Raw genomic sequence first — 16,119 nt, 5'->3', positions numbered from 1 at the left:
TCTATTAAATATACATTTTCCACATACAAAGAGCTCATCTCTTATAATAACCTACTAAAATAAGCACGATCCACATACAAAGAGCTCAGCTCTATAACTACCTACTAAAATAGGTATTATCCACATACAAAGAGCTCACTTCTATAACTACCAACTAAAATATGCATTATCCACATACAAAGAGCTCATCTCTTATAATAACCTACTAAAATAGGCATGATCCACATAGAGCTCATCTTTATAAACGCCTAATAAAATGAGCACGATCCACATACAAAGAGCTCATCTCTGTAATAACCTGCTAAAATAAGTATGATCCACATACAAAGAGGCCATCTCTATAACTACCAACTAAAATATACATTATCCACATACAAAGAGCTCATCTCTTATAATAACCTACTAAAATAGGTATGATCCACATAGAGCTCATCTTTATAAACGCCTGATAAAATGAGCACGATCCACATACAAAAAAAGCTCAGCTCTATAATAACCTACTAAAATAAGCACGATCCACATACAAAGAGCTCAGCTCTATAACTACCTACTAAAATAGGTATTATCCACATACAAAGAGCTCACTTCTATAACTACCAACTAAAATATACATTATCCACATACAAAGAGCTCATCTCTTATAATAACCTACTAAAATATGTATGATCCACATAGAGCTCATCTTTATAAACGTCTAATAAAAAGAGCACGATCCACATACAAAGAGCTCATCTCTATAACTACCAACTAAAATATACATTATCCACATACAAAGAGCTCATCTCTTATAATAACCTACTAAAATAAGTATGATCCACATACAAAGAGGCCATCTCTATAACTACCAACTAAAATAAGTATGATCCACATACAAAAAGGCCATCTCTATAACTACCAACTAAAATATACATTATCCACATACAAAGAGCTCATCTCTTATAATAACCTACTAAAATAAGTATGATCCACATACAAAGAGCTCATCTCTTATAATAACCTACTAAAATAGGCATGATCCACATAGAGCTCATCTTTATAAACGCCTAATAAAATGAGCACGATCGACATACAAAGAGCTCACCTCTATAACTACCAACTAAAATATACATTATCCACATACAAAGAGCTCATCTCTTATAATAACCTACTAAAATAGGTATGATCCACATAGAGTTCATCTTTATAAACGCCTGATAAAATGAGCACGATCCACATACAAAGAGCTCAGCTCTATAGCTACCTACTAAAATAGGTATTATCCACATACAAAGAGCTCATCTCTATAACTACCTACTAAAATAAGTATGATCCACATACAGAGAGCTCATCTCTATAACTACCTACTAAAATAGGTATTATCCACATACAAAGAGCTCATCTCTATAACTACCTACTAAAATAGGTATTATCCACATATAAAGAGCTCATCTCTATAACTACCAACTAAAATAAGCATGATCTGCATACAAAGAGCTCATCTCTATAATTATTTACAGAAATAAGTATGGTCCATTTGATAAAACATTGTCTTTGAACAAAGAACTTCTCTACAATTACATAAAAAAGATTAATATATAGAATCACGTAAACAGAGTTCGTTTATACAAGTATCTAGCAAAATATGTCTGATCCACATTTTAATTCCATGATTACCTACAAAGATCAGAAGATAAGCATGATCCATCTATAAAGAGCACATCTCTAAAATTATCTTCTACGATAAGCATGATGCTTCAACAAAAGCTCTTTTCAACAATTTTCCTCTAAGATAATCTGCCATCATAGGGCTAATATGCCCCACCATTATTTACAGAGATAAGCATGATATATAGACAAAGAGCTCAATCGTTAGCCAATTAAAAAAAACCTAAGCCCTACTATCACCTCCCGAGATTAGCATAATTCATCAACAATTTTCTAAGTCATACAACTACCTATTATCGACCATGATTATCAAAAATGGCTTTACTGTAATTATTTTCCAATGTAAATACAAATGTTCTTATTTTTAACATTTCCAGCCACTTCTACTTAGTTATACATATACTACATTTTACATATTGGTAAAGTAATACAATTTTCTGATAAATTTTATATTCATATCTACAATATTGACAGAGCTTATTAATACGCTTAATTACACCTGTTTTTTTGTTGTTTTTTTCCACCCCCTTTCCAATTAAAATTATTTTTGCAAATTATTTAAGCATATTTCATTTTTCAGTTGTTTCTACGTTTTGAAGTTTTCTTGAGACGTTACTTTGCGTGATATTCAGCTGATACCGTGATGGCCAATCAGACATCTTCAGAACTTTGAGACAAGCACGGAAAACCCGCTCTTGCCGAGAGGCACGGATGACACGAATGGAAAGCATCTGATTCCGGTATATCATTTTCCTGTGGGTCATGACTATTTCCGGGGACTGCAGTCTTTCTGATTTTTGGTGTTTTCTCTGATGTCCTCTTATACTATTAACAGAGATAAACAAAATATGCATGCATTCTTTAAAACAAATCTTCAAAAATCCTGAAGAAACATATAAAATCAGGTCGCTTATTTCATCAACTAATTCTAATTCTAAAAAACATATATAAGAGATTCGTAAAACTGTAACTTACTATGATGAAAAGTTGGTTCTTGTGGATGTCATTTGTCTTTATATAATACGAACGTCTGTGTTAGCCTCATTTAAATTTCATAATAGCGTACGCATTTTACATAAACGGATATAATTTCGCCATTTTGATGATAATTACAAATAACTCACCCCTGGTCCCCGATATCCTTCTTATAACAACCTTACTGGTATTTCATGCCACCGGCATGACCACCATATTGCACTCCTTCATAACCTCCGTGTGGCAATCCACCTGCCCCGTGCATTCCTTCGTAACCTCCGTATGGGAATCCTTCGGACCCGTACATTTCTTCGTATCCGGCAGGCATTTCGTATGGTGTGCGTCCACCTTGGTACATTTCGGGTATAGGCATCTTCTCATACCCCGGTGGGGTTGGGTAGTACTTGGCCCAGTCAGGCAGTCCGCTGTGAGGATATTCCGGGTACCTCATTCTGATTTGACGAAAGTATGGCAAATCCTCAAACTTGTGTCCTCTTGACATGTTAGGCCATACAGTTGATGTTTCTTTCTTTTTTCCTTTGTCCTTCTTGCCTTTCTTCTTTGTTTTCTTGCTGATATTTCCGGCAGTGTTCTGATCTACATCCTGACCCTCCTTTAACTCCCTTGCCTCTCGTGCCTGTTCATCGCCTTGTTTCACGGGACTGCCCTTGTGGCTGTTGGTCACCGTGTGTCCGGAGCCGTTCTTGTGCCAGTATGTGCTGTTTGTAAAACTCCTCCTCGTCTGTACTTTGGTATGAGTAGCCATTGGAGTCTTCATCTCTTAACATACCGCCAGAGTTTCCGCTAACACGTGTATCGATGTTTTTGCGGGTGTCCATCTCTTGTCTCTGTTTTTTCGAGTGTCCTGTTTTGCTTCCAACTGTACTTTGAATTTTGGAGGCTTTCTGGAGCAACTCTCCAGGTGTAACATCGTTGTCACTTCCACTTCCAATAGGTGCCAAAGATTTCCGGCGCGTAAGAGAACCGTCGGATTCCATTGACAATTTACTAAGGCTTCCAGCAGGCTGGAGAGAGGGTTGATCCGCATCCAGTGAATGTCGCTGCCCTTGATCAAAACTACTGGGTTGTCCATCCTGATCATGCCTATTTGTTTTGCCGAGTTCGCTTCCCAATATTCCAGGGATCTTTGCGGCTTTTGTGAATGGATCCTTTGTTGGTAATCCAGTGTCCATGCCACCTTTTGGTTCAACATGATCATGCCTCTTGGTCTGACTCAGTTCACTCCCCAATATTCCAGGGATCTTTGCGGCTTTTGTGAAGGGGTCCTTTACGCCTTTTGTGAATGGATCCTTTGTTGGTAATCCAGTGTCCATGACACTTTTCAGTTCATCATGATCATGCCTCTTGGTCTGACTGAGTTCACTTCCCAATATTCCAGGGATCTTTGCGGCTTTTGTGAATGGGTCCTTTACGCCTTTTGCGAATGGATCCTTTGTTGGTAATCCAGTGTCCATGACACTTTTCAGTTCATCATGATCATGCCTCTTGGTCTGACTGAGTTCACTTCCCAATATTCCAGGGATCTTTGCGGCTTTTGTGAAGGGGTCCTTTACGCCTCTTGTGAATGGATCCTTTGTTGGTAATCCAGTGTCCATGAAACTTTTTCAGTTCATCATGATCATGCCTCTTGGTCTGACTGAGTTCACTTCCCAATATTCCAGGGATCTTTGCGGCTTTTGTGAAGGGGTCCTTTGTGGCTTTTGTGAATGGATCCTTTGTTGGGGGTTCAAAATCAAAGGCACTCTTTGGTGCATCGCTGTCATGTCTCTTTGTTTTAGAGAGACTACCTCCAGGTATTCCTGGAATCTTACTGGTCTTCTTAAATGGGTCTCCGATCGGGACTTTGACGTTTTCTGCGCTGCTGAGCGGTGCCAAAGCTTTTCTGCGCGTCAGACTCCCGTCTGCATTTGTAGACAACTGACTCAGACCTCCTGGTTGTCTGATACCCCTGTCAGGACCGGCACTATCTAATGAATGCTGCAGTCCGATGTTCGGTACTCGACCTCTTTTGGTAAATCTGTCCTTCCCGTGCGAGGGGAGGGACAGTAACGACATCTTAGATGTGAAAATTATAGATAAATCATCAGCGCGCTGCTAATATGCGTGGTTGCGATGGGTAAATCACGTGTGATTGATTATGACGTCACAATGATTGTGATGTCATCAAACTATGTGTCGATCCGGAGAATCTGAATCCGGACATGTCGGTGACGCCGCATATTTCATTAATAGTTCAGGCTCCCCACCTCTCATGATAATGGTTGAAATAAGGACATTTTTTTTCACTGGAGAATGTGAACAGAAATGCATTCAAGTTGGGTAAAAGTGTTGTAGACAGATAAAACAAACCGTATATATACTACCTGTAATGCTCAATCGAAGAACAATATTCACATCCACAAGATCAGTACCGTAATACGTATCTCCGAATAGTGATTGTCAGGGTTTTACCCGACCACTTTTCTTGGTTATTTTTATTTCAGTTTGTTTTTCTGAAATGATACACCGCTTTCACCTTAAAACTGTCTCTGTACACTAATTTTTAATAAGTACCGGGTAACTTGTATTGAATTCTTTCCGGGAAGAGTTTTCACTTACAAATACGAGGCAAAAGAATTGTAAAGTTCAAATTGAACAAGAACACCTAGATAGTGGTTGGTCGATTTCCCTTTCGTTGGTTGCATATTTTATTCTCATTAACAAATTTCGTGACCAGTAAACAAATACCTTCTCCATTACTAGTAAACATGTTCATTTCGTGACCAGTAAACATGTACATTTCGTGACCAGTAATCACGTACATTTCGTGACCAGTAAATATGAACATTTCATCACCAATAAATATGAACATTTCATCACCAGTAAATATGAACAGTTCATCACCAGTAAATATGAACATCTCATCACCAGTAAACATGTACAGTTCATCACCAGTAAACATGTACAGTTCATCACCAGTAAACATGTACATTTCATCACCAGTAAATATGAACAGTTCATCACCAGTAAACATGAACAGTTCATGACCCCTAAAAACATACATTTCATGACCAATAAACAGGAACATTTCATGACCCCTGAACTATGGGGCGCCGTTTTACTATTTATTCCCATTTGGTGATATCACCTATTTGAATAGGTGATATCACTTATTCGAATAGGTGATATCACTCATTCGAATAGGTGATATCACCAATTGGAATAGGTGATATCACTTAAAAATATTCTTAAGTGATATCACCTATTCGAATAAGTGATATCACCCATTCGAAAAGGTGATATCACTTATAAAATTCTTAAGTGATATCACCTATTCGTATGAGTGATATCGCCTATACGAATAGGTGATATCACTTATGAAATTTTATAAGTGATATCACCTATTCCAATTGGTGATATCACCTATTCGAATGAGTGATATCACTTATTCGTTTCATTAAGTGATATCACCCATTCGAATAGGTGATATCACTTATAAAATTTAGAAAATTCCAACATCTACTGTACCATTATACTTATTTGGGAGCAGTCGTTTGTATTGATTCTAAAGTGATATCACTTATTCGAATAGGTGATATCACTTATGAAATTTTATAAGTGATATCATCTATTCGTTTCAATAAGTGATATCACCTATTCGAATGAGTGATATCACCTATTCGAATGGGTGATATCACTTAATGAAACGAATAGGTGATATCACTTATTCGAATAGGTGATATCACTTATTTGAATAGGTGATATCACCAATTGGAATAGGTGATATCACCAAATGGGAATAAATAGTAAAACGGCGCCCCATACTGAACATGCACATTTCAGGTTTTGGACAATAGAATCATACATGACCTAAGTGTTTGATATTAACTGTGTTTTATCTTATAAAGTTAATTCGTTAAATATGACAAGCAATGAAAAGGGATCTAGAAACAAAGTTGTGACCCTTACATCAATGTTTTCTTAAGGTGTCCCTGTCCTTAAAACGATTTAAAGCGGAAGATGTACCTACACGCGATATCCGTTTAATCCCAATTAAATATAATCATTTGTAAAATGAACTAATATTCGCAAATCATTTTTATTAAAGATCAATCATAAGTCATATTGTGAGGTTATATTGCAAGGTGATATAAATAAAATTCTAATATTTATCTACATTTCCCCAGAGACATATATACATATGTGTATATATGTCTCTGATTTCCCAAAGACGTTTTAGTATATATATATTTGCCTCATAATATTTTAAAACATTTTTTATGACCAAAGAGCAAAAGGATTAAGTTACAAATATACTATTGACGCCCTTTCCTGATGAAGTAAATAATATGCATAATAGAATGGTTTAAATATATCATAGTAGAATCTAGACTGAATCAGAGACGTGTATACATCATGTAGACCATCTATATTTTAACCTTTTAGGAAATATTGATCAAAAATTTAATTCATACTTAATAAGTCCTATTTGTATGTTTCGAAGTGTTTATATAATTTATTTATTTATTTAAAAGCCCAGTCACCATGCCTAGACTGTATCAGGCTACTAATTTCCTGTAGGACGTTTTATCAACCACGTGATACTTCTAGACATTTCATCACGTGATTCACAACATGGCGGACGAAGCGGATGATAAACAACCTAGTGGGTCAGAAGAAGCAGAGGGAAATGGCACAGAGGAAGATGAATTAACCTTCGTAGAGGGCCAGGTAAATGTTAGGAAACTCTTTTTCATCATGGACATTTTAATAAAAACTCAGAATTTACGTTTTGAATTGACTTTGTCACCTACTTATACCATATCTAGACTAGTCAACTTTCTGTTTGTCTGAGTCGATACAAAAGCTAATATTGTTTTCAATATAGATACAGAGGCTTTGTCACGGGATATGTTGGGTGTGTGATAACCTAGCATACACTGAAGAATTTGAACATTTTTTTATAAACAGTCTATGTCCCTGATATATAAAAGAATCACAAATCGAATGGGTGATAACCAAAATAGTTTCAATGGATATACATTTTTGTACATGTATATCGGTTATGTTTCTGTCATGATCAGCTGATGATGTAAGCAATGACATTTTACTTCCTTATATAGGCAAGTTACATGACACAATTAAACATACATGCATGTGTAGTTTATAGAAAATACTTCATACTAAGACAAATTGCCTTTATTTTTTCTTTATTTTTTTGACAAATGTGACTTTAAAAAAATATCAAGAATATCCTTCCAAATAAATGTAGATAGGGGAGGTGAGGCTTGTCAAGTATGGCTTTAATGAATTATGACTTTGTTTTAACCTGAGGTCTCAAGCCCTTCAACATAATGGACAAATAAGCATCACTTCACATATTTCAAAATTGGGTGTTTCAGCTGGCATATATAGGACATGATGTGGAGGAAATTCCTCAAAAGCTAATTGATGACTACGCTAGTATCACACGCAGACTAGATCTGAGCTTCAACCAACTGCAGTAAGATAAACATTCTATGATTAATATCTTGTAAATAATCATGATTGTTAATGATAAATCAAAATAGTATACATGTATATATGTAGTTCTAATAAGGAACTTTACCTATCAGAAGCAGAGCTATAGATGAGCCTATGATATCAAGCAAATAAACCTGTATAAGCAATGCACTTAACAGAAATCTTTGAGCTCATTAAGTCAAAATATTATAGTACCCATAATTTTATGACAGGTAAGTCTGTATTTAAGTGTGAGTTGAGAGTATGTATTTATCATATATCATAATGATAATATAATGAACACCACACTTTTCTTTTCTTGATGAAGGAAATGAATTTATTGCTTCTGCAGAAAACAATCATAGATGTTTATATTTTGTGGGAAGTTATCCTTTTTTTCTTTTTTTTTCTTTAGATCTCTGGATGGGATAGAACATTTTGTCAATCTGGAAGAGTTAATACTTGACAATAATTGTTTTGATGAACATTTACAATTTCCTAAGCTGAATAGTTTACATACTCTTACAATGAACAAAAATAAAGTATCCTTTTAAAAGAAAAAGAAAATATATAATATAATCAGTATTACATTTTAAGAAAATGTTCATACATGTGTATGTACAAGTATATGTACAAGTATTTATGGTAGGTAATCTAATGTAAAAAAAAAAAAAAAACATTGTGTGGCTTTTTTGTCAAAACATTGCTGAATGGAGAATAAATAGCAAATTTTGGGAATCTGAATTTGATATAAAATAATTTCATAATTATTGGTAATGGGGTGATTATCAACCTCAAAAACAGAAGAGTCCTTTTTTTATATGAGAGTGGAGATGCATTTGATGCAAATATTTAAGTCTCCCCCTACTTTTTGAAAATATTTAGTGTCCTGTTTGGTAAAATCATATCAACATGAAAGTGATGGACAAATCAAATCAAATATCATTTAAGATATGAGGGTCATGGGGATAAAGTTATCTTAACTATCCTTTTGGAGAACTTGTTTCCTTAAGACATTCTTCAGATTAGTAATTTAAGCAACATACTGCAGAATCTTGCCTCCAACCTTCCTGCTCTGAGGTATCTCAGTATGTTAGGTAACGTTGCGTGCCCGAACCAGTTATCTGACCATGAGAAGGACGAGGAAGATTACAGGAGATACAGGTAGGAAAGATTTCTTCCCTCAGTGGATTTGCTTCGTGAACTTTTCTAGCTGAATTGAAGTAAAGTTGATCATTATGTTGTCATACTTTACAAGCCTGGAATAGTAGGTTCATAACAAATTTAGTCAGAATGGTATTAAGAGAAGAATGAATATTTGTGTATTCATCAACCTATAATAACTAATACAATTTATTTCAAAATAAAGAAATTAACTTGTATTTTTAAATAGAATTGATGATATTTTTATGATCGTCTGTGATTCCAGTTCAGTTAAATTGCTAGCACATGATATGTCTAATAACTAATAGTTTGATCCATTATTACAATGCATTTAACTTTATTGAATTATATATAAATATAAGATATAGATGCATGTCATAATGTCATATGCCAAAGGATTGCACTACCCAAGCTGACTTGAATTGTTTTCTATGAAATTGCGTATGTATCATAACGATGAGATGTATACTCTCAAGATTAATATAGAATTGAATGTCATTGTGATACATTATAAGCCCACCTCCTACTTAATGTTAAAATTATGTGTTGACTCCCTGGGCTTCTTAAGGATAAAAATGAGGGTCAGGCGATACATTGTGTTTTTACATGAACCATCTTGAACCAGTGAATGAACTCATATGTTTAGTTCATATGATACAGGCATAACTTACATGAAACAATTTTTTCACTGTGAACTGATAGCTGTTCATTTAATTTTCCTTTTAAAATTTTCAAAATTTGTTTACAGATATTACGTCTTGTTTCATTTAAACAATTTGAAATTTTTGGACTCATCGCCTGTGAAAGCTGAAGAGTTGGCTGAAGCTAAGCGTGTTGGCCCATTTATGGAGATTATTAAGGGCACTTCTGAGACATTAATTGAAGGTGGTAAAGAGGACGAGGATTCTGGTGGGTACACACCCCTTCCCGAATCTCAGAGAAAAGTGGACGATCACAAAGGTTTGTGCTTCTGGGGAACTTTGACAGAGTCTCAAAGACACTCATCATTAGTTACTAACTTAATATACTCACACACACAACGCACTTTAAACTTATTATACTCTTACACACAAAGCACCCTAAACTTATTATACTCTCACACACAAAGCACCCTAAACTTATCATACTCTCACACACAAAGCACCCTAAACTTATTATACTCTCACACACAAAGCACTTAAAACTTATTATACTCTCTCACACACAAAGCACCCTAATCTTATTATACTCTCACACACAAAGCACCCTAAACTTATTATACTCTCACGCACAAAGCACCCTAAACTTATCATACTCTCACACACAAAGCACCCTAAACTTATTATACTCTCACACACAAAGCACTTAAAACTTATTATACTCTCTCACACACAAAGCACCCTAATCTTATTATACTCTCACACACAAAGCACCCTAAACTTATTATACTCTCACACACAAAGCACCCTAAACTTATTATACTTTCACACACACAGAACACTTAAAACTTATTATACTCTCACACACACAAAGCACCCTAAACTTATTATACTCTCACACACAAAGCACCCTAAACTTATTATACTCTCTCACACACAAAGCACCCTAAACTTATTATATTCTCACACACAAAGCACCCTAAACTTATTATACTCTCTCACACACAAAGCACCCTAAACTTATTACACTCTCACACACAAAGCACTTAAAACTTATTATACTCTCGCACACACAGAGCACTTAAAACTTATTATACTCTAACACACACAGAGCACTTAAAACTTATTATACTCTCTCACACACAAAGCACCCTAAACTTATTATACTCTCACACACAAAGCACCCTAAACTTATTATACTCTCACACACAAAGCACCCTAAACTTATTATACTTTCACACCCACAGAGCACTTAAAACTGATTATACTCTCTCACACACACAGAGCACTTAAAACTGATTATACTCTCACACACACAAAGCACCCTAAACTTATTATACTTTCACACACAAAGCACCCTAAACTTATTATACTCTCTCACACACAAAGCACCTTAAACTTATTATACTCTCACACACAAAGCACCCTAAACTTATTATACTCTCACACACAGAGCACTTAAAACTTATTATACTCTCACACACACAAAGCACCCTAAACTTATTATACTCTCACACACAAAGCACCCTAAACTTATTATACTCTCTCACACACAAAGCACCCTAAACTTATTATACTCTCTCACACACAAAGCACCCTAAACTTATTATACTCTAACACACACAGAGCACTTAAAACTTATTATACTCTCACACACACAGAGCACTTAAAACTTATTATACTCTAACACACACAGAGCACTTAAAACTTATTATACTCTATCACACACAAAGCACCCTAAACTTATTATACTCTCACACACAAAGCACCCTAATCTTATTATACTCTCACGCACAAAGCACCCTAAACTTATTATACTATCATACACACATAGCACTTAAAACTTATTATACTCTCTCACACACAAAGCACCCTAAACTTATTATACTCTCACACACACAAAGCACCCTAAACGTATTATACTCTCTCACACACAAAGCACTTAAAACTTATTATACTCTCTCACACACAAAGCACCCTAAACTTATTACACTCTCACACACACAAAGCACCCTAAACTTATTATACTCTCACACACACAGAGCACTTAAAACTTATTATACTCTCACACACAAAGCACCCTAAACTTATTATACTCTCACACACAAAGCACCCTAAACTTATTATAATCTCTTGGGGTTAAGGTCACTGTTTCTATTTTTAGCAATACTCACTATGCTTGTTCAAATATCCATGATCTAGCTTATTGTCTTTTATGTTTTGTAGGTTCATATGGAAGGAGTAAGTATGTATATTATGGAAGGCATTCGGAAGGGAACCGTTTCATTCGTAACAATGACTTGTAGTCATAAATATCAACATCAACAATAACACATGATGTGCCAAAACATTAATATAAGTAGGAGACCCACATAAAATCTCACTTTCTGTGATCAGGGAACAAATGCTAGCACTGCTGAGTAAATTGACCTCCGATTTCACATCAGATGTAGAGGAGATATTGTACCGTTCATGACAGAATTTTTATTTTTGTTTCTCAATTTTGATATATATGTCTGCTATTTTTACAGATAGTTGAGATTTGGGCTGTGTTACCAAAAGTTTAAAGATTGTGAAATTTTCAGTTTAATTTTTTTCTTTCAGTATGTATTTTTTAACAATTTACCTATCCTAAAATAGCAGAAATAGCAAAAAAATAACCCTTTGAAAATAATAGCAGTATTATACACATTGAACCATTTTATATTGGATGTTTTTTATATTTATTGCAAATTAATTGTTGTGTGAATATTAAATATTCATATAGAAAAAGTAATTGAGGATTGAGGTAACATCCTATTTTTCCATGATTGAATATGGTGAATAAAAGTACCAATTGAGTGTACCTAAATGATTTGATGTTCTCTCTTAGAGTCTAGAGTTGAATATGGCAGTTTCCTGTGGGTGGATGTAAAAGAAAATACTGGTTACATCAAATTTGCTTGCCTTTAAAATGCTTTTCATATTAGTAGTGAATATGACATTGTTTAAATGATTATTTGCAATGAATGTTGCCTTAAATAGCACATAAATGAGTTTTTAAATGGACATTGTGTATGTATTTTCATTTTGCAGAAAAAAAGTGTGGTATTGGGAGGATAAAAGTTGGTGATATACCAAAATAGCAGTATGATTATGATATCTGGTTCTGAGTGGGAAACTGTGTTTAGGGGTTTTAATTCTGTTAAGATTTCCTGAGACTCATGGTTATTTGTGTTCTATTATTCATTGTGAATTTCCATCAAATACATTGTATTTTATACACTTAACTTAAATTATTACATGATGTGCATGGTTTTCAGATATTTTTAAACAGTTCCATCCTCTTGGGGAAAGTAAATATGAATTTATTTATAATCTAGATCAGAAAACCATGTGCACGTGTATCCTGGACAAAATATTTCAGGTGAACCCAGAGTAAAATGACTGAAAGTGTACCCTGGGTAAGATGTCTACAGGTTTACTCTGGGTAAGATGTCTACAGGTGTACCCTGGGTAAGATGTCTACAGTTGTACCCTGGGTAAGATGTCTACAGGTGTACCCTGGGTAATATGTCTACAGTTGTACCCTGGGTAAGATGTCTACAGGTTTACTCTGGGTAAGATGTCTACAGGTTTACTCTGGGTAAGATGTCTACAGTTGTACCCTAGGCAAAATGTATACAGTTGCACTCTGGGTAAGATGTCTACAGGTGTACCCTGGGTAAGATGTCTACAGGTGTACCCTGGGTATGATGTCTACAGGTGTACCCTGGGTAATATGTCTACAGTTGTACCCTGGGTTAGATGTCTACAGGTGTACCCTAGGTAAGATGTCTACAGTTGTACCCTGGGCGAGATGTCTACAGTTATACCCTGGGTAAGATGTTTACAGGTGTACCCTGGGTAATATATCTACAGTTGTACACTGGGTAATGTCTACAGGTGTACCCTGGGTAAGATGTCTAGGTGAACTCTGGGTAAGATGTCTACAGGTGTACCCTAGGTAAGTTGTCTACAGGTGTACCCTGTGTTAAATTTCTGCAGGTGTACCCTGGGTAAGATGTCTACAGGTGTACCCTGTGTTAAATTTCTGCAGGTGTGTGTACTTCTAATGTTTGATCCAGGTTATCATATTGAAGTGACCTCTATACTATAGCTGATGTTGTATATTATCTAATTGAACTCTTATATTGTACAGTATATTATCTAATTAAATTGGCTGATTCACAGGGTACTGAAGTACAGATTTTAAGACTCTAGGGTATTACATGTATTACATTATCTTGTTTATATTTAGTGTTGTAATCTGTATCATATTATGAAGTGTATGTTGATGGCCTGTCAATAAATATCTTTATTTCCAAATGGAAGGAAGAATTTGAGAACGAGTTATTGTTTAAATAGAGCTCCTGTCCTTTTGTACTGTAAACTGTATGTAGTACATGTAATGATACTGTTGATCATGCTGTAATATCTAACATTGCAGCCTCTCATTAACTACCTTAGTCTGGAGTTGATACATTCATACATTATGATTTAATAAATAGATAATTACCGTATCTATCGTCAAATAAGCTCCCTCCCCTGGTGTAAAACTTCAGTATTAGTTTGTGGATGGCTTATTTGTGAATCTTCAATAGTTTACTGTAATTTGAAAATTGATTATTGCAAAAATGAAAGATGGGGATATTTGCAGATTTTAATTGTTACATTTTGAAATAGCAATTAGTATGACTATACATGTACATATTAACTATTGAAAGGTTGTCATTTTATATTCATTAATAAGAATGCAATGTGACAGCTGTTTACCTAACTGTTTGTACTGTAATTAAACTGTTCTTTGTACCATTTCGATGCAAATTGAATTTTTGTTGACATCTTTTTACAATGGATAAAACATGCCCGATAGTATATCAGTACTGTACCATCTAGTTTTACTACATTTTAACCCTGGTGTGACTAAGGACCCTAATGCCAGCCAGCCAGTGTCAAAGTTTATGTCGTGGTTCCAAGGATTTGCTGTATATGGGACTATTACCGTATACAGAACAGTGCAAGAAAATACGTTCTTAATAATGTATGTATTTGTCCGGTGATACTTGATATTGATTTTACCTTCCTTTGGAGTTACTAGATGAACACAACCTAGTTCAAATTATTTATCCTGTTTGATCTTCTTGTGAAATTCAACTTCCTGTGAATTCAACCTTGTTAAAATCATCCTCTTGTTGAATTCACTTTAAAATTTCCCTTATATCAAATTCACATTTCTGTTGAATTACCTTCTTGATTGAAAATTTCTATTCACCTTTGAGATTTTACTTGACAGGTGTTTTTTTTTTTTTTTAATAATACCCATATTTAATAAGTCCCCTTTCAGAGTGATACTGAAGTGGTTCATTCATTTAAAAGCTCTTGCAGCTAAGAGTATACTGCTGTTCCAGCTAATAGATTAGATCTACAAATTTTGTGATTACATTTGTATACATGTATTAGTAAAAATGCTGTAAGTGAAAATTATTTTCTGTTATTCATTTATATTACATTTGTTTAAAAATAGTAACTATATCTTTTCATACTGAACTGTACTTTGACTATTGTGTATTTGTTTAATTACAACAGATGTCATGATACGTTCTTTCACAGTGAACTTTCAGAATTTGATTGTATATTGGCATTAAAAGAACAATTTGCTTTAAGTGTAATTTGTTTGTTTTCTATGCATGAACAAAAGCAATGTGATGACAATGTTTTGTTTACATTATTCTCCCAGAAGTAACCTCCCCTTACACTAGCTTCTGAAGCTGTCACTCACGAGACCAATTTCAATTTCATTGTAATGAACCAAACCATTGTGAAACAAGATTTCCAATGGGCCTGTATAACTCACCTGTTACAAATGCTTTAATGTCATAATAGGTGTTGATCACCTTTTAGTTAAAATCATTCAAGTGTTTTAACAAATTGTAAACCTATATAACCTTGAGTTTGGAGTCAAGGTCATTTCTTATCATGATCATGATGGAGTTTCATCCAAGAAACCTACCACTCAAATATCATGATTTTAGACACTTTGGTTAAATTTATGCCAGGCTGATATCACACAATGGCATCAGCTCATTTATATTTCCTTAGGGCAAGTACCGTAATTGACCAATGAAAAGGATTATTTTTTTAGTTTCAAAAATGCAATGATGCTATCAAATTGCAT

The 16,119-nt window shown here is 34.7% G+C and overlaps 1 protein-coding gene across 1 annotated transcript; it reads left to right on the top strand.

The window, feature by feature from the left end:
• Positions 1-7,186: 7,186 nt before the first annotated feature.
• LOC117331511 (leucine-rich melanocyte differentiation-associated protein-like) lies at positions 7,187-15,608 on the top strand. The gene is made up of 6 exons (XM_033890255.1): positions 7,187-7,350; positions 8,022-8,122; positions 8,537-8,663; positions 9,146-9,285; positions 10,034-10,245; positions 12,150-15,608. The coding sequence occupies exons 1-6, from the start codon at positions 7,255-7,257 to the stop codon at positions 12,227-12,229; spliced, it is 756 nt and encodes a 251-aa protein (XP_033746146.1). The 5' UTR covers positions 7,187-7,254; the 3' UTR covers positions 12,230-15,608.
• Positions 15,609-16,119: the final 511 nt, after the last annotated feature.

The sequence above is a fragment of the Pecten maximus genome, chromosome 1 (assembly GCF_902652985.1).
Source record: "Pecten maximus chromosome 1, xPecMax1.1, whole genome shotgun sequence".
NCBI lineage: Eukaryota > Metazoa > Mollusca > Bivalvia > Pectinida > Pectinidae > Pecten > Pecten maximus.
This window is presented reverse-complemented; position numbering and strand designations above follow the sequence as displayed.